The sequence below is a fragment of the Rissa tridactyla genome, chromosome Z (genome assembly GCF_028500815.1).
Source record: "Rissa tridactyla isolate bRisTri1 chromosome Z, bRisTri1.patW.cur.20221130, whole genome shotgun sequence".
NCBI lineage: Eukaryota > Metazoa > Chordata > Aves > Charadriiformes > Laridae > Rissa > Rissa tridactyla.
Window position 1 is genome coordinate 29,562,068 of NC_071497.1, and position 27,116 is coordinate 29,589,183.

Genomic DNA, 27,116 nt, shown 5'->3' on the forward strand with positions numbered 1-27,116 from the left:
GTCCTGTTTCTCAAGAAAATTTTCCATCTACCAAATTTGTTCTCACCCTGTTTTGCCAGGCTGGCTGATCATCTGCACCACTCATAAAATTGCCGATGGACAACATTAAGAACACAATCACATCTATATTAAGTATCTATGAACAACTGGACGGGGTCAGAACAAAGGTCCACGCTGTACAGTATCCTCTCTCTGACAGTGTGTAATAGATGACAAGAAAGAACGTAAGAGCAGATCAAACATGTGGTTTGTACGCTGACAGCCTACAGCAAACTCCAGTAGAGAACTGGTACCAGTAGCTTCACAGTATGCATAAACTTTAACTGCAGTGGAAACAAAGAGAACAATTCCTCCTCCTCCCATCTGCTTATTTACAAGATTGCAAGTCAAAAAGCACTAATAAAGAGTTATTTGCCATGCAGGAAGGATTCAAGTTCTAGACTATGAAAAAGGCTGACAAGATGCAAAAGTAAAACTAGTTAGCTTTCTTTTATATATCAAGACCATTATAAAAATATATCAAATTATAATTATAAAAATATTTAAAAAAATACCAAAACCATTAGTAACAATTATGATAAGAAAAATATGGAAAAGAAACTATTAAGATCCTAAGGTACTGAAGGGTGGACAGGGGGTTATTTAACCTTCCATGACTTATAGACTCCACTTTCTTTGATACTTATTTTAAAAAGCATCCTTTTTTTTTCCACTTTATAATGAGTAACATACAAACACTATCCTTGTGAACCGTGCACTGCAAGCGCTTACAGACATTGTTGGTTAAGTCCATTGCGGTCCTTCAGCAGAGCAGAGCTCAAAGAAGCCGAGAGGTTCATAGCTTTGGAAATGATTCAATGTTATGAAATATTTACTAGTAATCTCAAAATCCGTAAAAGGTTGACGGCCTCCTAAACATCACTTGAGAGCTGTGACAAATTTAACATACCTTGGAAACAAGGCAATTGAGACAATATGATATGTAGTCACGTCTTTGAAACTGATAGGACTGTGAAATACCTGTTGATTTTTATCCAAGTTTGAAGACATTCACTAGAACCTCAAGAAAGGCTTCTTTGATACAGCTACATTTTCCCCATTAAACTGAACTTTAACTTGTATCTTACAGACTGAAGTCCCCTTGCACATCTCAGTTCTTCCGTTCCAGTCCACAAACACCATTCTTACCAATACGCACCACAACCAGAACTGCTCCAAATAAAACCTCCATCCCTAAAACCACGTACAATCTTAACCAGCAATACTTCTTCTTGCCTGACTCCACTGCCAAAGTGTGCCTCTCCCCGTGTGGCCAGTTGGACTGCCCATATTTCTTGGAGGTAATGTGAAGCAAAAGAAATAATTTCATAGAATCATAGAATCATTTAGGTTGGAAAAGACCCTTGGGATCATTGAGTCCAACCATCATCTCCACTCTACAAAGTTCTCCCTTACACCATATCCCTTAACAGTACATCTAAACGAGTCTTAAACACATTCAGGGATGGTGACTCCCCCACCTCCCTGGGCAGCCTATTCCAGTGTCTGACCACTCTTTCTGTGAAGAATTTTTTCCTAATGTCCAGCCTAAACCTACCCTGCTGCAGCTTGAACCCATTCCCTCTTGTTCTGTCAATATTTCTATCAATATTCTATCTATATTTCTTCACATAAGGCACTGCCATTCAATTACTTATTGGCATCTTTTCTCTGGGCAAAGTAGAATTTCACAAAATCACACAGAATCACAGAATGGTAGGGGTTGGAAGGGACCTCTGGAGATCATCTAGTCCAACCCCCCTGCCAGAGCAGGGTCACCTAGAGCAGGTTGCACAGGAACGCGTCCAGGCAGGTTTTGAATGTCTCTGGAGACGGAGCCTCCACCACCTCTCTGGGCAGCCTCTTCCAGTGCTCTGCCACCCGCAAAGTAAAGATGTTCCTTCTCATGTTTAGATAGAACTTCCTATGTCCAAGTTTGTGCCTGTTGCCCCTTGTGCTGTCACTGGGCACCACTGAAAGGATTTCCTTATGCTTCAACTGGCATTGTAAGACAATGGATATTCAAGGTACGTTTTAGTCTGGAGGATGTAAAGTACATCACTTGTAATCTTACGAGACATTCTCTAAAATGGTAACATGTTGGCAATTTAGTATCCACTTCTGTTTTTTAATACCTTAAGAATATTTATTAATGCTCACATACATAAAACATTTCATGTTTATGAAACCCAACTGGAAACACATGAACTATCACTTGATTTTAAAATCAATTCAGTATAGCTGTACACTCTGAAGATTACCCGGGAACATTGAATAATACCATTTTAAGACTTATCACATTATATATGGCAAAATGCAACAAGATGCAGGTACAACTAATTCCTTGAAGACCTTTACTTTTTCATAAAAATGCTTTGGAAATCTATTAGTACTACTTCAACTTTTCCCTATTCTTTCTGAATTTTGCTTAAAAATTAAAAGTTCCAACTCACAGCTCCATTAGAAACCATGTATATTTTATTATATGTGCAGTTAAGTCATAACTTGAAAAAAAAAAAAATCCAGGATAGCAAATACTGCAGCACTGCCAAAATAAAGTTCCAACAGCAACATTAACTTTTGCTCAAACTGACATTCTGTATTTTTAGCTCTGCAACATGAATGCTATGTTAACTTTTTTAAAAAACTTTACTTAGATAGAATAGTTTTTCAAGTAAAAACAGAATTCATCTCATTGTGGAGAAAGCTCTTCCTGCCAGACCTAGAAAAGAAAACTTTCTATCTGGCCTATACAGGATTCTATATCTTTCAGTTTCCAATTTACTGAAGAGTGGTGGAGAAGCGGCAAATTTACTTGGTGGTAAGAATATCTCACCAGCAACATACTGTTTCATAGCCATGCTCCAAACTCACTGCCTACAATCTTCCCTCCCACGATAGTTTCAGGTTCTGAATGTTAGTGATTCAGTTGTTAGTGACGTGCCACCTGTCTTGTTGAAAGACTTGGGTTCTTCCAATGGCATTTGGCTGAAACATAGCTAAGCTAAGAAAAGGTATTTGAGTTTCAACTGGGAAGCTGGTGACAGGCTGTATTCTCTGCAAGAATCCCACAGCCCTGCAAAAACCTACTCACTTGAATGAGAAGCTCACATTTCTCTTCTATAGATAAAAACCTGAGATTACAAGGTAAACCTCTAAGATTAAATGTGTATCTCTAAGCTGCAGACTGCACTTCCAAGATAAAAAAAAAAAAAAAATGCAACACAGGCTTATTTATACATTGGTCATTTACAGAGTATAAATACTCTAAGTTACACGGCTAGCTTTGCACATTGGGGATGTATTTTTAATTTATGCAAAAGGCATCTGCAGAAATGTCTCAGTTCCGTTCAATGTATTCTTTGTGACGGACTTGGATTTTATTGGAAGTTGTACAAAAATAATTCAGTATAATTTGTATCATTAGGCTACAAAGTCCACGCCTTATAATGATCAGTAGTCACACCTCCAGGATAAAGACTCACAAGTCAGAATTTTTGTAGGGCACTTTAGGAAATTCTCATGTCAAGCTGTATCCTGTCTGCACAGCTGCAATACGATGCCTTTAAAGGTAGAGGATGCATTTTGCACACCTATCAGAAGGTGATAAAACAACAAAAACAGATAGTATGAAATTAACGGAAGGGTAGATAGTTCAAACTGTGATTTTTCCAAGCAGTTCAGAAAAGCTTTTCAATGCTTATAGGTAAATTTCTCATAAATAACACTAAGCTTTAAACTGTTTCAATTAATTCCAGCTTTAAAGAAAGGAAGGAAAAAGCTGTAAAGGCACATGTATCAACAAAGGTCTATGTCAAAAACCTATCTGTATCACTACAAAGTTATAATTTCCTTATCCATGTTTCGCAGCTGTTCTGTGTTTCAGCGTTGTCACTTTTATCATAGGTCCCATGGTATCTGGGTTTACTATAAAAGTTCTCATATCTTTTGTTTTCTTCTGTCTTGTGGAGTTTTCTAAATCCACAACAATCCATGCCAAAGACGAAAAGCTGAAGTATTCCCCATGATACAATATGTGATTGTCATAATAAATGTGTAATAATGATATCATATTTATATTTCATGGACTTTATACCAAATGGGCTTTAGCCTACATGATGTATGGTTACGACTCTTTTTAATGAAGATATTACCTAAAAGGGTGTGTTATGCATTGGTACACAATTTGCAAGGGTGAACACAAGGGTACGAACCCCTTTTTTTATTAAAGACAAATTTCAGAGCACGTACAAACTCTCTAGTTTCAGCACAGTATATTCATTTTCATCATCATCATCTTAAAGAGATACTGTTTAAAAAATCTGTAATTTTTGAAGAATAACATTAAAACGCTAAAGTAATTACTACCTTTGCTTCTCTTGCCATTTTATAGTGTTCTGCAACGACTATACCCACACAGAAACACACTCCTCACTCTGAAAAATCCACATAGATGCAGGAGAATAATTATGTTATTACACAGCAGCAACCACTATGCTACTCACTATTAAAGAGGTGTTCACTACACACAAAATTAAATTGCAAATAATATATGTAAAATTTATCAATTCAAATCACTCTCATTTAAGTTCCTTTTTTAGACAAAATTACAAAATGGGATTTCCTAAACTTGAGACGGTGCTTTAAAATCAGATGTTCAGTCATTGCGATCAGCAGTGAAACTCATGAATCTGACACAAGTCCCTCCAAGTGCCACAGCTTTCTGTGCAATGTTACAGGCTGGTCATCAGGTTCAAGGGACCACCTCTTCACATGCCAACTACTCTCTGTTTTTCTTATTAGAAATATCAACTGACTATATACTCCTGCAACAATCCTGCCACGTCACTCATGGAGTCCACTTGTTCAGCTTGTGCCACTGTTCACAGAAAACTCTGTACATTTTCAACTACTGCACACTTGCCCTTTGGTCTCCAGAAGAACTCAGTAGAACTGATAAACCAGTTGTGAAATCCTGAAATTCTGTGTTTATTGTGAATTTAACACTAAAGCAAAGTCAACACCCCATGTGCTGCTTCCGATCTTACCTCCTGTTCATACAAAGCATCCAGGCTGGGTTCTAGAACTGGCCAGGAGCTTTCCAGCAAAGAGGGGGGTTCCTTCAAAAACACTGACTTATCAAAAAGAACATGCTCTTTATCATCTGAAGCACTGCCTTCTCTCCATATCAATGGAGACAAGTCACACTGAAAACAAGGCAAAATTTACTGGAACCCTGCCTCTCACACTGCCAGCTAAATTTGTGAGAGTAGGACTTCAGAACAATCACACCAAGTTACACCAAACGTAGATCTTCCATTGAAAGGCAGCCAGCTTCACATGGGGAATGAAGTCTTTAAGAAGTGGGAAAGCACACAACAAGTCACACACATGATAGGATCATTAGCAGTAACAGAATTCCTACCATTTGTTATTTCCAATTTGTTGCTTTAAGGTCATTGTTACATCTGACATTCTGTTTTCACAAAAGTACCTTTTTTCATGTCACTTTCCTAGATGTAACTAGTTTTGTCTGTTAGTCTTTGATGCCACTTACTTTTCCTGTATTGTAAGGCGTACAACATGTTACTAGATACAGTAGTGAAAATCGTTTCTCTTAAGTAATGTGCCAGCACGTTCATTACATCATGGAAGGTTCATTACAATATCATGTATAAGCTCTCATAGATTGTCCTTTTTGAAAAAAACCCAAACTTTAAGAAGTTATTTACTGAAATTAAGCATACGTTATTCTTTTCACAGATTTATTGCTTCAACAGCACATTGTAAATGCACTCCACTGTACACTCTTTTTTTGGCAGCAGATACCCAGATATATAGTTTAATTGTAGCTCGCTTTAGTCAAATTAGTTGTGTCAAAACACGGGAAGAGGCTCAATGCTTTAAAACATAGAACTCATCCCAAATGCTTTTAAGTTTTGCACTGAGAAGGCACAGCATAATTTAAACATACAGAAAAAAATTTAAATCACTAGTGCACTATAACTCAAATTTCAAAATATTAAATGTTAAAAGAAGGTAAATAGGACACTGGTGTTGATTTAAACCCTACAGTTCTTAAGATGACTCTTCCTGGAACAACTACAGAAACCTTTATAAACAATCACTACCCAACACAAACTGTCCCATGAACTAGACGTGTGTATGCTGTTCTTTTTCTCCAGAGAGACAAGTCTAATCTGTTCCAATTTGAGGTAGATAACGTATCTTTAATGATAATTCATTAAAAAGTACTACCATAAGGCAATTCTAAGTGCTATTTTCAAACGCTTCAAACAGAAATGTAATAAATATGAATCACAAACTCCTCAAGCTAAATGTACCATTCCTGTTGCATGTTTTTCTGAAAAAAAATAGATGGCAACCCAACCAACTGTGTTGAACTGCAGATAACTTCTTCCCAATGTGTCACATGAAGATAATTCTGTTATGTAATGACTTGCACTATAGATGCTAGCAACCCTCAGATAATTCAAAATTTTGGGGGTTGAAGAGATATGACCAGACAAGGAATGTCATCTATGAGCCAGATAAAAAGATAAAAGAACAAGGATAACCAACAAGGGCTCCAGCAACTTTACTGAAGCAACAGAAATGGGGGAGATCTCATGGAGATACCAATCATTCATGTGAGCTCATTTTAGTGCCATCCAACCTATACATATAAAATATGTGCATAAATTTATATTTATGAATAGTTACCAGCCGTAACCTCACGAAATTCAGCAAGGATGAATGCCAAGTCCAGCCCCTGGGACAGATTCACTTGTTGCACCGGTACAGACTTTCCATGGGTGGGTGGGTGGGTGGATGAATGGCAAGCAGATCTGCTAAAATGGACCTGGTGGTCCTTGTGGGCAGCAGGTGGCAAATAAAGAGAAAAAGCTTAATGAAAAATTTACATAATCCTACTGATGTGTACCGTACGTTCAGAAAGAAAGAAAATTTACTCAAACATCTCTGTCCAAAGTATGAAAAAAAAATCAACAGTGCTGCAATCCTGCATGAATAATAGAACATTTCTGCCTACAAAATTTCTAAAAGATGTAACAGCTAGTTCGGTTTAGGCTTCCTCGGTTTAGGCTTCCTCAATTTAGGCTGAATAATTCCTACTACTCTGTTCTTCTGGAATTCGTTTTTTTCTGGTAATAACAGCTGATCTATGCCACTGCCTACATCAACATCACCACCTCTCACGGAGGGGACACGTACTTGGCTGTGATGTTGTACTAAGTTGATACTGTCCTGATCTCTAAATTCTAGTCCGATTCTATTATTTACTTTTTCTCTGCCTTTGTTTTAAGTTTTGAATTCTAATCTTGTTCTGTCACTGACTTGCAATATATATTTGGCCAAGATATTTATGCTTATGTATTCTTAACTAGCATTCAGCTTGGGCAGCGTATATCTATATGCTGAATACTAATAATCTGAGAAATTCAAAACTGGTGGCTATATATATTTTAAACATTTGACATAAACCACAATTTAAAGGCTGTCTTTCAATTGCAACATCTACAAAACAAACAATTGCAGTTGCATGCAAACACACATATATGAAAAATGTTTGTCAGAAGCATAACTACTCTAAATACCTCTTTTGTTCCTATTGCCATGTTGCACAACTAAAATTACTGTGTAAATAAATGTATTTTCTTGCTAAACTGGAGCTACCTAGATTCCAAATACACATTCTCCACAGCCATACATCTGTTAATCTATCAAGTGTTTAGGCTCTACATCCTTTAAACAAAGGGGGGAAAATGAGGATGGGAGAGAGAGAGAGACAATATAGAGATGATCTGGATTTTGAATTTACAGTACATGAAACTCCATTTTCTTTCACATACACAATTTCCTGTTCACTCCAGAAAAGTACTCCACAGATAAATCTTTAAAATAATAAATTCAAAATTATTAACACTAAAGATTTATACTTAGAAACTACAAACTAAGAAATGCAGACTTACCACAGGCATGTTCTTATTTCTTCTCCTTATGCAGCACTCTGGAAGTTTATGAGGTACAGAAAGCCTACTACTCTTAGCACAGATGACTTTATTTTATAAAATTTTAAAATGAAATTAGCATTTCTGATCCAAGTGCTACAAGGCATTGTCGAAGTCAAATTTTACATTACATATGTGACAGTCAATTTAAAACCTATTTTCAAGACACATTGGGTTAAAGACACACTGATAAAAAATATTTTTGAACTTAAATTCAAAAACTGTACTGTATGCATTTGCTCCAGGTAACTATGCAAGGACTGACTAATACCGCTATTGGCAAGACAGATTTCATCAGCGGTACAGCTATTAAATGTGCAGAATACCCATAACTGCAAACAAAACATACTCTGCAATCCTTGAGAAAACAAATATGATATTTTCAACTTTAGATGCCTACGACAATATAGATTTTATGGCAACCATAACTATGTCACAAAAGAAAACATGACCTATTCTCCCAACCCTCCATGTAATAAACTGCTGCTCTCTCTCTGATCATTTTTCCCTTCACTCACTAGCTCCTACTCATTATCTCAGAAGGCTGAACTGATTAGTAAAACTAGTTAGATTCTGAATTATTCTTCTCTCTCTAGTAGTTTTGCTTCTATTACAGAAAAATAGAAGCTTTGAGGAAGGGCTATAAAGCCTTAAACATTGTCTGTTTATTCCAATGAGGTAAGATGAGTTAATAAAATAGGTATATTTTGCTCAGAAACCTTGCCTAACATTAAGTATTTATTATTTTTTTAAAGAAAAATTACATTAAGGACCATCCTGTGTCTCTTTCAAAACCACTGTGTTTATGTCAACTATGATAAAGTCCTGATACTGTGGTAAGAGTGTAACCATATTATTCTTAAGATCAGAAGAGACCTTCTCAATTTTACAACATTAAAAGGGAAGACAAATGAGTTTTTGTTATGGAAGAATCATTTCATGCATGTCAGCCTCAAAACCCTCAATCTGCTCTGGTCAATAAATGGTCAATAAAGCAAGATACTGTATTCCACCCTCTCTGTCTAAAACCGAAGCAGATACAGATCTGACTTCATACCAGTTTAGATCAATGGTACTACTCTGATAATAAATATAAAGTCATGTTACATAATCAAGATTCTGATTTTATGGTGTCTAGACAAATTCACTGCCTATATCTTCATGTTACAAAATTAATTTATTAAAAAAATAACTAATAAATGGAGCTAAAGCTAGTACAGAGAAGGAAACTAGAAGACAATATCTGTGCCATATTAATGAACTGGCCACCTAGCTTATTCCTCTTCACTTACATGAAAAAAAACTATCAATCAGAAACTAATTAAAATGGAATTTATTATTCTGCTAAGAGAACACATAAACCTTCTATACTTGCAGCTCTAACTTTTCCAACTACAATCAGAATCTTTGGGGTTTTTTACAAAGAAGTTCTTTCGGCAGCCTCCCAGCATTTTGGCCTTCAGTTTTCGTATTTTGATCTGCCCTTACGTAGGCCAGAGAATTACTTTTTTATTATTGTGAGATCCTGTAGGCCTATATTTCAAGAAGCTGGAAGGCATACTAACAGAACAGCAACTCACAAGGGCCATGCTTTCAGTTTGGTTCATCAAAAACACAACGATCAGAGCTGACCATGATTCAAGCACAGTTTCCAAATGAACTAGAGGAAGTAACTACCATTACAAAAGGAAGCATAACCGACTACCAAGGCTGCAAAACCAAAGGAAAAAATTCAAAGATATGAAATGCTTGAGTCCTCTTGACAAAGGTCTTCATTTTATCCTCCACACACTCATACATTAAAATGGTATTTTATGTGGTTGCATGACTTCAAGTCCATTGCTGGTGCATGCACTGACTGACTGATGAATGAAGATGCTTCCTCTCTGTTGCCCGAAATGTTCTGGAAAGCCTTATTTTATTTTGCTTCAAAAAGTATGTTGGAGCAACATGTTCAACCAACCACAGATGACCAATATAGACCAATAAAATAAACTACAGTCAAACTGAAAACTAAGACACAATTACACGTGAACAAACACGATACAGCCTTTTACTTGCACAATTTAAAGCAGAACTGGCATAAAAATCCATTTTTAAAACAGCCATCTAACCTGTAAATTATGTCTATTATGTTGTCATAACTGATTGGTGCACAATGTTAACAATCACTTGTTTTTGCTCATCAAATATACGTTATATTAAATGGAACACCACCGATGATCTACCATTAAAAAAAAAAATCACTACCCCAACCATATCCCCTTTCTAGAATAAATACAACAGCTTCTCCAAAGGAAGCCAGGATTTAAAAAAATATATTCCATAAAACTAAAGTTAAAAATTCTTTACAATGAACTGGTTTAGTGATATTCCAGGTCATTTCTTATATAACAACTTTTTGGTAATTAGTAATATTGTATAAGAAAGTCCCTTTGCATAGCTAAACTAGTTTTCTAGCATTTCTAGTCCTAGAAAAAGCAACACCTATGGAAAAATGTCACCTATGGAAAAAATCCTCGCAGTTAAAGACTCAGTGCTTGTAAAGATGTGTTTCTTTAGAGCATTTTGGTGTAATATAAGTAACTTTAGCACTTCTTGTGGTAAGACTGAAAACCACTCTTTTGGAGTATGAACCAAGCTGCTGTACCTTTAGCTAATGAAACTGCATTAACCCCATTTCTTTAGTGCAAGTCCGCATTTAATCTCATAAGAATCTGAAATACTATTTTATGCAGGGAAAAATATAATACTACACAAAGGATGAGCTCAAAGCATTCTACACTGGATCCCATGCAGGAGATGTAAACGGAAAATATCAGCAACTGTGTCTGTAACCTACACTAGGTAAAACACCTAGACTAGTATCAAAAAGACCAACATAAGAGATCCGAGTTTAAATTGATTCATCCGTGTAAAACACTCAAATAGTGCATACCAACGAGCTACCATTGTTGAAACCCATGTGCTTTCACTGTAGCCACAGAAGGATGTGGCACAGCTCCAAAACCCGCCCATGACTGCCCATGGAGAAATTTAATCTCTGCTAATCCTTATTGAAATATCTATCCACAACTCCATTATTTCGGTTTTCTTCTGAGAGAGGGGCTGAACGGCACTCAAAGACTATTTAATTCAAGGCAACGCTCCATGAAACTCAGTTCAGTTCAAATCTAAAATTTGCCAAAACTACTAACTGGAAAACAGTAATTCAAGAAAGGAAAATAAATTATATTTATGGGCATAGAACTATGATTCAACAAATCAAGTTAGTCCATCTATAAAATAAAGCTGGTTAGACTTTTTGTATCTCTATCTAGAGTTACATTAATCCAAACCTGGTGGTTTTAAGAGAAATAAATAAGACTCTCACAATTTATTATCATTTTAGATTCACATTGCTTAAATACGTTAAAAATATATAGAAGTCATACACTTCTATGACTCCACTCCTAATTGAAATTCATATCTCATTTTTTTTCCAAACTATGCATAGTTTTTTTGCTTTTAACTTCTAAGCCCAGATTCTCCTTTCCCTTTTTGGGGAAAAAAAATAAATATTAATTTACCTTTTGTTGTACATAGAAACCAAAGTTCTGCCACTCTCATGAAAGAAGGAAGAGTATCTAATTATTTTTCAATTACTATTATTTTAACTATAAGGAAAAAAAAAACAGATCTTGGAAGAAAGCTTTTTTACTTTTTTTAAAAGCTAGAGAGCTTGATTTTATGTGCTTAAGAATACAAATGGTGAGCACTGACTAGATACTTTTAAGTAAATATGTTTATATGAAACAAGCAAAAGATTGATCACCAAAAATGAAATAAGAAAGGAAGGAATTATTTCCTTCCATTGTTTCCAATTCAAATAATCTAGTATTAGAAGCAAAAAAAACCACAAATGGACACAGAAGAAATTTTTGTTATTATGCTTCCTTAGATAGGTTACTACAGATGAAACAGGTGATCAGACAGAAAAAGGGAAACATGCTAGGACTATCAGCCAGAAATTGTAAAGGTACATTTTTTATATGTGTCCTTTTTAGTCTATAAACCCTCTTCTACTTTTAACTACCTCACTCCCCTCATACTTTACTTACTAAACGTTTGGGGTGGCGTCGATTTATGTCACAGAGGGACAAAAGAGTCTGGGGATCTATCTAGACATAAAATCACCTAAGCAACTTCCCATCCCCTAACTTGCAACAAGCTTTTAAATTCTCAGAAGATTAAAAAAATTGCTTATGTTAGAAGAGTTTCACGCAGAGCTTACAACAGAAGCATAGATCCAGACAGTTTTATGCTTAGAGACTATTTTTGCAAAGCAAATTAGGCAAAACCACAATTAAATATTAAGTCCTAACAATATGTCTACAAACCTGTCTTTATGTTCCCTGCACATACTAAGAACAAGAACTCACCCTTCACCCACAGCTGTGTCCTAGACTAACAAGCATTCAGCTTTTTTTTGTCTCTTACTGTGTCCCTTTTTTCCTCCTGTCTCCCATCTTCAGAAGAAAAAGCAAAGCACTTCATACAAGAAGCCCTGAAGCAAAGTTACACCGAGTTTTCAAGCCTATAATCTGATCTCCAGGCTAACCAGCGTTCTCACTGACAAAAAGAGCACTGAGAAGTTTAAGCATATCTGAAGCACCATTTAACATTTCATATAAGAGATGGCATTACTAAAATGGCTCTAGCTGTTACTTGGGCACTTCCCCCAGCCAGCACCCCCTTAAACCCAGAGGGATGTAACAGGACATTTACTCTGTACTGCATCATGAAAAGTTGTCCCCAGCTGAATTAACATCACATGCAGAAATATACGTATTTTCCTTAACATACTGCTATCTAAATAAGCTTGACCTGACTTGACCTAGTTAAACTTATGACATCTAATGAGAACTTAAGGTAGCACAGCTGAGATCATAAAACAAGCATATGCAATTGTTGGAGGATAATCACACAGAAACTAAATCACTTCACAAGTCAGTTTTGGGCACATTTCTACATTTTTGGATGTAAAACTCATTCAGAAAATAATTCTGACTGAAGTACTGGTCGATCCAAGACAAACATTCACAGCACAGACTTCCAAAAATTTTTACTTCTATTCACTTACGTGCAGATGCATGTATTATTAGCAACTAATGTTACAATATCGATTTATTGTTCTAAATATATTGTTCTGCCATTAACACTAGATATTTTCTTCATTCTTTCCCTTCTAAATAATATTTATTTGCTTATTTTATGCCATTATCAGAAGCAATAGAAATAACCAAGAAGACCAGATTGTCCAGGCAGTGACAGGTTAACAACAAAAGGTTGACTGAACTGCTAATGCACAACAGATGTACATCTGATTTTAAATATAATATAGAAATTTTGGGCTATTGGTTTATAAAAGTTTGACCAACTATGGTCTAGATATGCAATATAACCCACACATGCATGTGCTTGGCATATTTCACACTATTTCCATTAAGTTGCTGCTCCTGCTAAACAAGGAGCAACCAACCAAGCCTCATGCGATGTCCCCAAAGTCATCAGTGAGAGACCTGAGCAAACCAAGGAAAGGCACATGCTCTACAGAAGAACTTCTGCAAACATCTCATTCTCCCCCCAAATCCAAATAGCTTTGACTCATCCCTTTCTAGCCTGGTAGACCTCTCTACCACACAGCAGAGAGATGTGCATCATTTACGTGCTACGTCTACCTGACCGCCAATTTTCACAGACCACCCTTTGAATATCCTCACCTACCATCAACCCCACGATGACTCTCACACCTGATGCTTTCTGTTGCGTCCTCCCCATTATACAGCTCTCCTATTTTTATGGTATCACGTCTTGGAAATCACAGGCATTCCTATTCATTCCCCTGTCACAATCTGTCATTAACTACCAAAAAACCCCTCCATTCTTGCAGGTCCAAGAAATCTTTTACAAAAGAAAGACAAAGAACAGCGCTTTTAAAATAAAATTACAAGGCTTACAACACGGACAACATTTGTTTCTGTTAAAAATCCTGGTTCATCTGCTATAGAACAAACAATTGGCACATATAATGACATATTAATAAAAGTCAGGGATACAAGACTTGGAGAAAATGTGAATTTCACTAACCTTAACTGTTGTAGCTGGGAGAGGCTCGGTGCTGTCTTTTCTTTTTAAAGCAGTTACCTTCAAATTAGGGGACTGAAACTTTACTATTTAATTAATACAAAAACTTTACTAATTAAAGGACTTACCCAGTTTTTCTGATTTACCATCTCACTTTTGTGTCTTGCAAAATAACCTTGATGCTTTTATAGTTATTAATAAGAGAACAAAGCTGCTTTCTGTTCAGGGCTGACACTTCCACTCATGCCCTACCTGACCCACTTATTTCTACTGATGTCAAATTTTACATTGCTCATTTAAAGAGGTTTAAAATACAAATAAGGCATACGTTAGGGTCAACAAAGCAAAACCTGGTGAACCTGTGACCTCTCAGAAAGCGATACTCACAGAGTACCCTCATTCATGTATTTATTTCTGTCCCTCAGCAAAATTTCATTTCTTTAATAAACTTGCAATGCAACAGTATGCAGACTGTGCACTAACTAGTTTAGAATTCTAAATAGGCAACTGAAAAAGCCTCCAAAAAACCCATCTGTGATTTCCCGTATCTTTCTGTCTTGAGTTAGCCCTAGTTTTGAAAAGGAGGGGATCCAAACACATATTTTACTGCCTGTATTTGTCCTTTCTTTCATTTAAGAATCCCAGGCAGCTGGGTGTATATAAGGAGGGACTGTGTACTTCATTTCATCCTGGCAACCTTTAAGGATAATCCTATTTAATTTTGTAATCCTCCTTCTGCAATGTCAAACTTTAGCCTGTATGTATCAAATGGACCATGAATATTGCTAACAATCATTTTTCTTTCCCCTTTTATCAAAAATTGTTGGTGATCTCTGTTTTCTAATGCTTACCCTCAGCACAAAAGAAATTTTAATTGTCTCCAATTTCTTTTAGAAAAGCACTTGGTGTGGAAGTTACTCAATGTCAATGTGTAACTGCAACATCACTGAAGTGGGGAGGCAGGGGTACTATTTTTGGTTGACAAGAGGCTTTGTAGTTAACCCATTTCAGTCTCATACTGTATGGTTCAGGATGTGTAATGCGGTAGTCGCCCTCCAGCTTGATTGAAGCAAGAAGTCTATTAAGAAGCCTCAGAGCCTTACACCAGGAGCTCACAACCTGTAAAAGCACAGATTCCCAGGGCAATTTATGAAGCCTGTGAGTTGCTCCTGACCACCTGCTCCAAAAGCCCCACAAAAGCAGGAATGCTCACAAAAGCAAGGATTTGCCTTGCATGCGCACTGCACAGCAAATTTCAGTCTCACTACTCACACCCAATGCAAACAACCTACGTACGCCCAATCAGTGTGATCCCATGCCAGGAAAGGAGTTGCAGCAGTTTAAGTATTGCATTGCCACTAAAAGAATCTGTACAGCCAAAAGGCAGAAGTTCAGTATGGCTCTCCAAAGCTGTCCAAGCTGTCCAAAAATTCATGTATAGTCAGACACCACTCTCGCTGCAGGATGTGTAACTAAGAACGATGTTTGTTGGGAGTTTTCCCATATAAAAATGTCGAAACACTTGTGGTTTAAATCCTTCTCTAGGAGGAAAGATGTCAAAACAAGGATGAAGCCTCTTCTCAGGCCGAATGCTATCCTCAAAAGTGACTGTGTGTAGAGCTTTAGAATATGGAATATATATTTTTATTTTATTACTATTGTTCTATTAATACTTCATTCTGCTTGTTCTGAGAAAACGTGTAAAGTCAAGACTATTCTTGATGGATAGGTACAAAATAAAAAATTCTAGTTTTGTAGAAGCTGTATTATATGTCCTGAATTTTAAGGGTCATGTCAATTTAGAACACCCTACAAAATCTAAAATATTTTGAATCCATCATGTGTCATTCCCTTACTATTAGTTAACAGCACTCATCTTCAATACATAGTTTGCGTCAGGAATAAAAAAATCATACATTTCCTGTAACGGTGCTTCAGATTTTTTTCAAATCTTGCTTAAGTAGCATGCAAGCATTCCATTAGCCAAAGAAGGCACATAGTTTTTTTCACATCCTAATTTATTTCAGTTTTATTGTGAAGGTAGGACGTTACCATCGGAAGGATTTGTTAAAAAGCTGTTCTCCAAGGATGTCTGGCACTTCTCCGCATGACACAGAACAACTGACATCCACTCTTCTGCCAATGCTCGCAGCATTGCTTTGGATAGTGCTCTTTAAATGCATGTGTAACAGCTGGAGTAAATCTGTGACTACTTGTCTATAAACTATTGATCGGATTTTTAAATACCTGCTTGTTAACGGCAATGAGGCCTAAGAAAAGCACCATATACTTCTCTAGAGAAAGCTCTTCCCTGGATTGGATTGGAGATGTGTCAAGACTTGTTCCCTTTCAAGTCACTGGGAAAATGCACATTAATTTTCATTGCAAATAGTATTTGACACTGACTCTTCAGGGATTTAGGGGACTATAAATATGCTATTGACCATTTCACATTCTTCAGAGCCAGTGAAAATACAGAACCACACAGACGAATTTCAAAGCTCCTCTCCAGTAAATGCACCCAGCTGTCAATGCTGACTGTTTAGGCGGATCTCCACACGTGTTCTGTTAGACACCCTGCTAAGTGCTGTGACGAACAGCATAGCTGCAGGGAGCTGCATTCTCCTGTCCATCCTCTTATGTACACATTTGCTGCTGTTTGCACTTCCTAACAGTCTAAACATACCACATTGCTTTAGGTATAAGAAGACACTTTATCTACCTATCTGTTCTCTATTTATTGCAGACTGCTTCAGTTAAAAAGAAAAAAAAATGCTGGGAAAATCCCTGCCTGTCACCACATAGCCATGGAGTGCTACCTAAGCAATTCAGTGCTGAGAAAAAAACCAAAACACTAAATGCCTCTCTTTCTGAAATGAAAGGAGTAGGGGATAAAGCACACATTTGCTGTGTTTACAGCTCTCTTTGGGGAAATGCAGTGAAACTACTTCAACCTCCATGCTAGCAGCACAGCAGATCGTTGGTAAAGAACCAGTAGCCAGATTTCTTAATTATAAGTCCACAGTAAGTTTTTCCTACAGCACGCTTTAAAAGAACCACAAGGTGTAAGTTATATATTTATCTACTGGTCACAAATAAAACCGTTCAACAACATTTTACATGCTTTTTTTTCTTATTTCAAATATTACCACAAAACACGGGCAAGCAGTAGAAACGACCACTTAAATAATTAATGGTCCAGCTCTGCAATTCATCACTTTCGGAAGAACAGTCTCACCGGCATCAGCAAGACTGCTTACATCCTGGTATTTGGCGAACGATGAACACCAAGTAGGCACTCAGCATACAGATTGAGAATTCTTGGAAACGTCTCCTTATTCATCTTCCCACAGCACTAGTGCAGAATCCCAAAACATACTCAGAGCAAACCCCTTTGAGCTACAAAAGGATCTAAGAATCCACAAGGGTTTTACCAAGGAGTTGGATAGGGCTGTCACCATTGATCATGCGAACTCTGAGATTACACCAAGGTCACAGTGATGGAGTTTCTAGATGGTCCATGCATACCTCCAGTCTTCAGTTTGATTAGAAAATACCCATCGAGTTATCTTCATTTGACAAGACAGGTTGCCAAATGAAGCCAATACTGGCAGTCAGAATTCTGTTAGTAATTATCTGGGAGCACAGCTCTCATTTTTCATTTGTATATTCACATGATTAACATGGTGTGTTAATGAACCCCATTATTATCACCCCTACACACTGGCTTTTGACAAACAGTTCAAGAAAAAATGTACTATTGAAGCTATCAAGAACTGTGAAATAAGATACACAGGGAAGCTTTAATGTTGTGCTGTACGTTACATCCTTTCCCCAACTGCAACCAGTGAACTATTCAAATAGCATCTACATCCCACTTCAAGGCGATAAGATGCCTAACGTCTGCAACAATATTCTTTTGTCTTTCTGCTTATAGAAAGAGCAGTCAAGACTTCTACACGGACATTTTTTCTATTTCCTGAATGTCACTGGCATGTCAGACGTCTCCAAGTCTTGAGAAGCTGGAACAAACACCAGCATCCTGACTTGGGTGGCACAACTATTTCATGCAAGGCCTTTTCTTCATTTTATTGAAGATCCGGTATCTTTTCACAATACTAGCCCTACAGCATCAGCCACACACGTGTACTGCCATGAATGACCCTTCCCTGCACATGATGGTTGGACTCGATGATCTGAAAGGTCCCTTCCAACCTACACAGTTCTATGATTCTGTGATGGCCAAACCTCTTCAGTTGGCCGTTACCCTTCTTCACCCTTCCTCCTGTATGGCAAAATCACTGTCGTCTGTCAGACTATAGTTACTTTCCCTGGTGAATAAAGAGATTCACTAAAAAGCTACTATCTAAAGAGCAGAATGGTAGAAGTTTTGTTGTTAGACAGAGATGCTGTATTTCACACTGAAGAGAAAAACTGCAGAGTGGAAATCTAATCTGCATATTAAGGGACTTACAGACCACTTGTTTGGCTTTCCGAAGTGTATGCAACCTAGTAACCCTAACTCAAAGTCTGCATGGTTTTGAAATGAAGAGTGTATCTAAGACATTTATACCACATTTTCTCCAAAATTTCTTTACATTTAAAATGAAAAAATAAATTGTAATTGAGCACCTACAAAGATTTATTTGTAGGTTCAAGTTTCAATGGATTTTTACATCTTTAAAGAAAAGGTAGTTTGAAACATTGCTTGGCTCTTTTTGCAGGGCAAGGCCTAGAGGATACAGGGTGGAATATGCAATGTATGTATGATGTTTTTTCAAGACTCTTGGAAACAGAGCAACTTACATATGTGAGAGAGCCCAAGCAATGACTGAATACAGAATGACAAATAACTTAAGATTTGTTATGACAACTTTGACATAATAGCACTGTGCAATTTTTTTTTTTACTATGTGCCTGATGCAGCAACACTCTCAGGAAGAACAGCCGCTTAACTATTTCACTGCAAACAAGACTATGCAGTTGAGGATCATGACAACACCGATCAATGTCAACAACAGTTTCCAATTTTATTTGAGATAGACGGAATAGTTTATATTTCAGCGGCATCTTTCTGAATGGGGAACGTGATCCGGGCACATGCATGCGTAGACAGCCAGTAGGCTGGGAGTAAGCTGGTACTCCTAGGAAAAGTCGACTAAACCAGAAATTACTACTGGGGCTCCTAAGGAACTGGGGTCTATTTAAACAGCGAATTTCAACTTATAAATCAAGTCAAAGGAATTACAGATATGCAATGATGTACATCACTTTTGAGTGACAATTCTCTCTACCAATTTCTTTGCAAATATTTTCTCTAACTTAATTTTACCCATACGCCATGTAGAAGGAAGTAAAATTCTAACAAGGAGCACAGAAGTCAAATGCTTTTCCAGAACATAAAAATCCTTTACCTGATTGCTTTCAAACCAACTTCAGTTGACTTTCAACATTTTTCTCCACAATTAATTCTGCTACCATGCTTTGGAAAATCTGACAAAATGTCAATAATTAGATGCCAACCAGTCAATAATTAGATGCCAACAGTTGTGTGAAACTTGGCAGCTTCACCTTGCAAGAGTGCAGGCAAATATTTTATTTGGTGTCAGTCCACACACGTTCCCTCTCCACCACTTTCAGTTTGGGTTTTGACTTTGTGAGTAAGTCCAAACAGGCGAATGAATAAGTAGTCCAAATTTCCACATTTTACCTAGTTTCACTTCATGACCATGCAAATAAAAACCAGACAGACATACCTTCATGAATCAACAATGGAACGAGTTAGATGCTCAAATTCAGAAAGAAATACAAGAAAACATCTATTGTGACTGTGGTGATTTACACCCATCTAGCCACCCAAAAAACCCAGGGTCACGATGACGTTAACTCTCCCCATTACTGTTTGTATTCTATATTTTGTAAAGTGCTGCAGGCGTGTGAATTTATGATGCTATATAAAGGCCCAAAATCAGAATAACAGTAGTAATAATTGGTTTTGGTTTAAATCCTGTCAGCATTTTACATCTTCCCAGCTGCTCTCTACTCTTTCCATCCCCCGCCAAGTATCTTGGAATCGCAGCGCACCAGGTCACCACTACTGTTGTCAGTGTGCCCAATTCTGGTTCCTTACCTGGTAAAAAGCATGACTGATCTGAGAGAAATTATAGCAGGTGAAATTTGTTTTAAATAAGGGAGGTATGCCACAGAAGTAGTAACCATTCAAAAGGTCTGACCGCATTAACATTTCTGCTGAGAACGTACTTATGGTGTACTTCTACGGAGGATCTTAAAGGAAAAAGAGGTATGGAGTCCCAAATCAAATTAACTACAGGTTCCACATGTGGGAAGTTGTGAGGTAGAGAAAAAAGGCCAATCAAATGAGAGAAAAGGAATAATGAAGATGAGAAAGCAGGCATAAAATATTGGTAGAAGTAGGAAAGACAGAACAGTCTGAAAACTGAGATCTAGAGGACAGGTAAGATAACACAGATGATAACTTTAGAATATAGGATGGGAATGATGAACAAATGGATTACAGAAGGACTGGGGGAGAGATGATGATACAGTGAAGAGGAAGGAGGGTTAATTAATTACAGGCACACACTGAAAACCAAGATAAAACCAGGGATGGAGATGAGAAAAGTTGACGAAAGAATGGCGTACAAATAAAAAGGAGATCCACAAAAGAAAGGTATGGGACTGAGGGACAAAAGTGTATCTGGAAATGGGACAAAGAACACCAAAACTTTACAGGACAAAGGCACAAGTAGGATTTGAGAAAAATTATGAGTGGGATAATAAAAGTATGAATGGCAAAATGGTTAAAAATAAGGATAAGCACAGAGATAGGAGCCAAAAGGATATGAAAGAAAGGCTATGGAAGACCTCAGGAAAGGGATGGGAGTGAAAAGCAGCAGATGAAGCTGACACTTGGATGGAGACCCTGGTGCTACCCCTGCATGCAAGGTCATCTTACCAATCCACCACAGGTACTGAAGGAGGCGAAGGAGCCCGGGTAGCGGAGGACAGCACCACTGTAGTAACAAGCTCTCTCAGGTTGTGACTGTGCAGCACCAGGCGGGCTTTTGCCTTCACCCCCGAGCCGCTCTTCCACGGCAAAACCAGGAGCCAGGAAGCGGCTGTCCCTCTTGAGCAGCAGGTAGAGCTCCTGAGCAAAAGCCGGGATCCTCAGCAGCACCTCATCTCCATCTTCTGCTGGAGGTGGTGGTGGTGGGGATGGTGGTGGTGGCAACTGAGAGGCAGCACCAGACCCCTGGGGCAGGGGGGACCAGTGGTAAAACTCCTGAGATTCATACTCATCCTCAGTGTCCTCTTCTTCTGCCGCCTGCCCCACAGCATGCGCCTGCCCCTCCACCGAGGAGGAGACTGAACGCACCTCCCGGGAACTGCCGGCCACTGGGCTAGGTGTGACGGGATTGCTGAGGGTGCTGCTCCGGTTCCCACAGCTGGGGTCAGCACTGCAGCCCCCACCACCACCGCTGCCACCCGCTGGCTCCTGCTGGCCCCTGCTCCACAGCGCAGGGAAGACGATCTCCCACTCCTCAGTTTCTTCTGCAGCGTGGAGACCTGCGGGAAGGCCAGCAGATGCTTTAAGTGAGTGAAGCACCCAGCTGCACACAGCGCTTGCCAGAAACCTACCCTATGCCCTCCACAACACGCTCCCCCTGGCCTCCAGCCCACCAAGCATCCCACCCAAAATACAAAGGGTTCCATTTGGCCCTTTCATCCTGTCCTTACACACCGCAGAGGGGCCAGCCCCTAGAGGTCTCTGTACCACTTCAGGGGTCTGGGACATGCCACCATCCTGGTAAACACTGAGAGAGAGCTGGAGCTCAATCTGGGCAGAAGTTGTGTTTGTACCAGCAGCTGGGGATGTTCTTCATGACCACCACCTCTATGCAAGGAGAGCTGCACAAACCTTTCATCATTTAGACAAAGTGGCAATTTTTTCACACCGCTAAAAAGAAAATGTTAGTTTAGCAGGGAAAACCTGAACAAAAAATTTGAAAATTTCAGCCTTGTTCTCGGCCCGCTTTGCAAGTCCCACTATGATTTCAAGAGTGCAGCAAAACACACACACACGCCCCACGGCCGCACATTTGCGAGGGCACGAAGAAGTGGCAGATGCATGCATATGCTGTAGCGTCATTATCACCACAATCAAACAGAACTATAATCACCAATTAGCAATGTCTGCGTATTACATGCACCGTACCGCAACTTAACCAAGATTCCCCGCGTGCCAGCATTACGTTTATAAACATGGGAGCCCACACGACCTCCGCCAGCCTGCGACAGAAGGCAGTTCCAGTAACACACTCGTCCCACGCACGCTGAGATGACAGGGCTGTGGATGAAAATCAGTGCCCGCACCGACGGGCGCGCTGCCACGCACCGATCAGGCAGCACCTCACCACCCACCGGCTACAGGCGACGGGCTCGGCTGTTCAACGGGCAGGTACCGGCTACCGGCGGGGCACGGCGGCCGCCCCGGGGCTCGACCCCGGCCCGCGGAAGGCGCGCACTTACCTGCGGCCAGCCCGCTTGACAGCACGCACAGCTGGTAGAAAACGCAGCAGACGCGGCTCAGGCGCATCCTCCCGCCCATCCCCAGCGGCTCCGCGTCCGCGGGACGCCGACAGGCAGGCAGGATGGACAGGGAGGGCCGTGCCGTGCCGAGCCGTGCCGTGCCAAGCCGGGCCGCGCCGGGAGCGCCGCGGAGAGCAGCCACCTGGGCGCCCGCGGAACAGCCGCAGGCGAGAGCGAAGCGGGGGCAGCGCGGGGTGCGCAGCCCAGGGCGGGCGTGTGCGTGCGTGTGCGTGGGCGCAGGCAGGCAGGAGCGCGGCCCCTGCGCGCACACAGCGCCCGGCGGCGGGCGGGCGGCTGCGCCCCGGCGGCGGCGGCGACCGCGCTGCCCCCGCCCGCCGCTCGCCCCCACGGGGCGGGACGCGCCGGGCCCCGTCCCGTCCGGCCCCGCCCCGCCCCGCCCGGGCGGGCACCCGGCGCGGCCCCCCCTTTCCTCCACCCCTCCAGCCCCACCGCCATCCCGCCGCCGCGCTCCGCGGAGCGGCCAGTCCCGGCCGCGCCCCGCGGGCACCTTGCGCGGGCGCGGAGGCCGGGAGACCGCGCTTCGCACACGTCCCGGCTGGGCGGGCGCGCAAGGGGGTCGCCCCGCGGTGCCGCGTCTCCGCAGCAGGACGGGCTCCCCTGGACCCCCTCGTCCTTCCGCGCAGCCTTTGCCGGGGGTTCAGGGAGCAGCAGAGATTGACCATTTCTGCCCGATTTTGTGTGGCTTGGGTTCTAAACTCCGCTTGCCCCCACTGCGCAGCTCCCCATCGCTTTCCACCCCGCCCTTGTCAGCAGAGGAGTGATTAAATGAGGAGTCGTGCAAGAACTTTAAATGCTCGTCTAACCATCAGCATAAACGGGCAGAAGCAACAGGTAAACGCCTCCCCCAGAAGCCTGATCTCTTATCATAACTTCGGCTGTTTTACCTACTGTTGTTGGTGTCAAAGGTGACTACTGTGCCTTAGGGGAAAGCAGGGCAATCTAGTGCGGAGAGGAAAGCCATCTGTGTTGTTAAGGGTAAGCTACGAAGTTGCAAGAATTCTTTCTAAAAGTTGTATAAAATGAGAAGCAAAACAAACAAACAAAAATCACATGTTAGTGCTCCAAATAAAAAACACGTTTAGACTCCACAGAAGCCAAATGCAGCTGGGGTTTGCCCTCTGCTGTGTTCAATAGCTGCTTGAAACCTTTGCTGCATGGGTATGTATTCTCAACAGCCTCCAAACAGTATTTTTGATTAGTTGTTTGGTTTTATAGCAAAAAGTTACCACACAGTGGTCTTTTTTTTTTTTTTTTTTTTTTTTTTTTGGCATCTGAGCCAACTTGAGCTGAGCAAAATCAGAGGGACTTAGGAAAAACAAGATGACAGATTTACATCTAGCAGTTTAGGAAGAGGGGAGTTTTCCAGAGGCTGCAAAGTAGTATTTGCCTGATAATTAGGTTACCTTAAAAATGCATTTAAAGTGAAGCTTTGTTTCCTGAGTAAATAACAACATGCACACTAATTTGCAGTAGAATTAGTTAATAGGCCCAATACTGCAGCCTTTCCACAGCCAAAACTCTCAACTATTAGGAAATGCTGGAAGATGTGGTTTATAAGCTTCTGTGCAAATGCTAGATACAAATTCTGAGTGTATTTTTTTATAAACAACTCAACATATAGACAAGGTGCAAAAATACTCAGAGAAAATCTTTACTTACAGTGTGTACAGTTAACATCCCAAAAGATATAAACCGACAACCAGCAGGAATAGGGAAAAAAGACATGGCGTGCACATTTGCACATTTTAAAACTGTAAATTGCTGTAACTGTTTGCAATCTGCTGAAGTTAAGCTAGTCCCTTTGGACCAAATACTGCTTCTCTTATTCACGTGTATAATCTTACTAAAAAGACAAAAGAACTGCTTTTGTCAGTAAGGTAAGCAGAACTTGGCCTTTTCAACACAAACTGCAGGGGGTAAAGAGACTGTAAGAAGCCAATTGAGAAAGACTTTAATATGTTTGACTTTATCACCATCCAAAAAAGGAGGAACATTTCAAATAAGTCTCCACGTACAAATGGAAGGCAAGCTAAAGTCAACGTGGAGCTGCAACAAATTTCTTTAGCTCATTTTATGTTTTCTTTTTATCGTTTCAATAGTTAAACTAAAAATATAGGGGGAAGTTCTCTATGTTTAACTTTGGGGAAAATACACTATAAAATAGAGCCCCTACTGGTGTTCATTAGTTTTAACAAAGAGTCTGGTCATAGGTTAATACTGGTAGACGGTATTGTAGCCCACCACATGCTAACTGTCGTCACTGTGAAACCAGTGCAGAGAAGTCTATGTCTAAAAGAATAAGAATTAAAAAAAACAAAACAATGCTTTCATACTGCAATTATTTTGCAGAGAGAATAATATTGTATCCACATGTACTCCACAAAAGGCTTTATTTCCTTAATCATGAAGCCACCAAAATTCTTTGCAAAATAGTTTTTATTTTACAGAAGATACTGCACGCGGGCTAGTATTAGCTATGCCTGCAAAAAACTGGAAGAAGTAGTATCTTCAAACTCGATATAGGGTAAAATGAAAAGAAACGGTTAGTTTGCTCCAGTAGATTCCTAAAACTGTGCTTTCTGTCTGAAAGGTCTAAGCCTTTTGGCATTCTAAGGGACTCGTGCAGAATCACAAATGCATTAAGTAAAGAATGTGTTGATTTGTAAAGTATAACAATGATCCAGACCATCTCACTGACATGAGAAAAAAATTACAGAAAATGAGGTAAAGAATGTGCCCTCATCAGTTCTTTCTGATTGAGATAAATCGGCTTAATTTTGTTGAAATCAGTAGAGATTTGGCAAATTCCTCTCTTTTAGTCCTCCTTGATGTTAAATATACAGAATTGTGCCATCGGTCCCTGAGGGGCCAGCAGGGCAAGGGCTCTCTCAGGCCACACCACAGGCTGACTTCTCATTTCTTCAGTGTGCCAGGATCATTCATGATAGTGCCCTGATCACTGGTGACATGTCGTAGACGTGAAGATGTGGATGTTTCTTTTCAACGTCCACATCGCTCACCGCTATGGTTTGATCTATATCTGTGCTACAGTTACTGTCTTAACCATACATAAGCAAGCGCAGAATTTTCCCCCCATCACATAGTGAATCTGTTTCAGCGATTCAGTTCTGTGGGTTCAGATAAGTATGAACAAATCATACTGTTGAATTCGAAATGTCAGCTTCTAGCAATACAGACACCACCATCAGTCAGGGACTTTCCTTGGTTTATTTTTTCTTTTTACTTAATCATCTAACTGTAAAAGCTATCAAGTTCATACATACAAAAGTGATTTAAAATTACCTCAGCTTTACAATATATACAAGATTGCCTCAAGTAATTGTTACCAAAAAAACCCAAACCTTTAATCCACTTTACAGGGAAATAGTTGTTAATTATTTGTGCATACGCTTTACATATATCTGATTGATGATATCATTGATTTTTTTTAAATCTTTGAGTACATTTGTTTCAAATTTTTACAACTTAACAAAATATGCTAGATGAATGGAAAAAATCTATGCTGTTTTGAATGGTGCTTACTACCTTGAGGCCACATATCATATGACAGTTGAGATTAGAAACAGAAACTCACATCTTCCTGTTTCTAGGGTGCTTTGCAAATGTTATCTCAGTATAAACAAACTTGTTTAAAGGCAGATTGAACTATTTTATTGTGGGTTTTTTTTTAGCTGCGAGATCTTTGTGAACCGATTCAAATTTTCTCCACTTAAGTGTGAATGAAATGAGGCTTTTTCCATTTTAGAAAATGTTATGTTCCCCATCCCTTCAACTGAACAGTGAATTTCCACTGTCTGTTAGCTCACGGACTCTGAATGTTTAGTCTGTAATTCTATACTGTTATTTACATGCTCAAAATGAAGGGTTTATTTAAAATGTATGTATTTAAGACCACTTCAAACAACTTCTTTTTAGCAGATCTTGCTTCAGAGCAAATCTCACAGTTACATCTAAACTCAGTAGTACAATCAGATGACCTGTGGAGTAAGATGTGTGTCGGGCTCTTGTGAGTTTAATAACTCTGCTGGTTTGGAGTACAAAAAATTTAGAAGTGCGAAGCTAAGCTCATAGCAGCTTAATGTTGTTATGCTACACCACCAGTTTTTATGATCCTTTTGAGTTTAGGTAATTCAGTGAAATTTACTCTGAAGTCACAGTTGTTACCATGTGAGTTAGTTCACCAAGTCATAATAGGAAATTGATTGAGATCTTTGTGGATGGTACCTATAGGTAAAAATATGTGTTCAACACACTATTTATACAGAATGT

At 39.5% G+C, this 27,116-nt stretch overlaps 1 protein-coding gene across 2 annotated transcripts in view; it reads right to left on the reverse strand.

Annotated features, from left to right (window-relative positions):
• Positions 1-23,018, reverse strand: part of ADAMTS19 (ADAM metallopeptidase with thrombospondin type 1 motif 19) — a 147,178-nt gene extending 124,160 nt beyond the window's left edge. The window contains exons 1-2 of one of the 2 annotated variants that reach the window (XM_054186933.1): positions 22,746-23,018; positions 21,172-21,782 (exon numbers count right to left, since the gene is read on the reverse strand). In XM_054186933.1, coding sequence (XP_054042908.1) covers positions 21,172-21,782; positions 22,746-22,824 — 690 coding nt within the window. In that variant the 5' untranslated portion in view covers positions 22,825-23,018. The remainder of the gene's footprint in view (positions 1-21,171; positions 21,783-22,745) is intronic. The other variant, XM_054186932.1, reaches the window with a different exon arrangement.
• Positions 23,019-27,116: the final 4,098 nt, after the last annotated feature.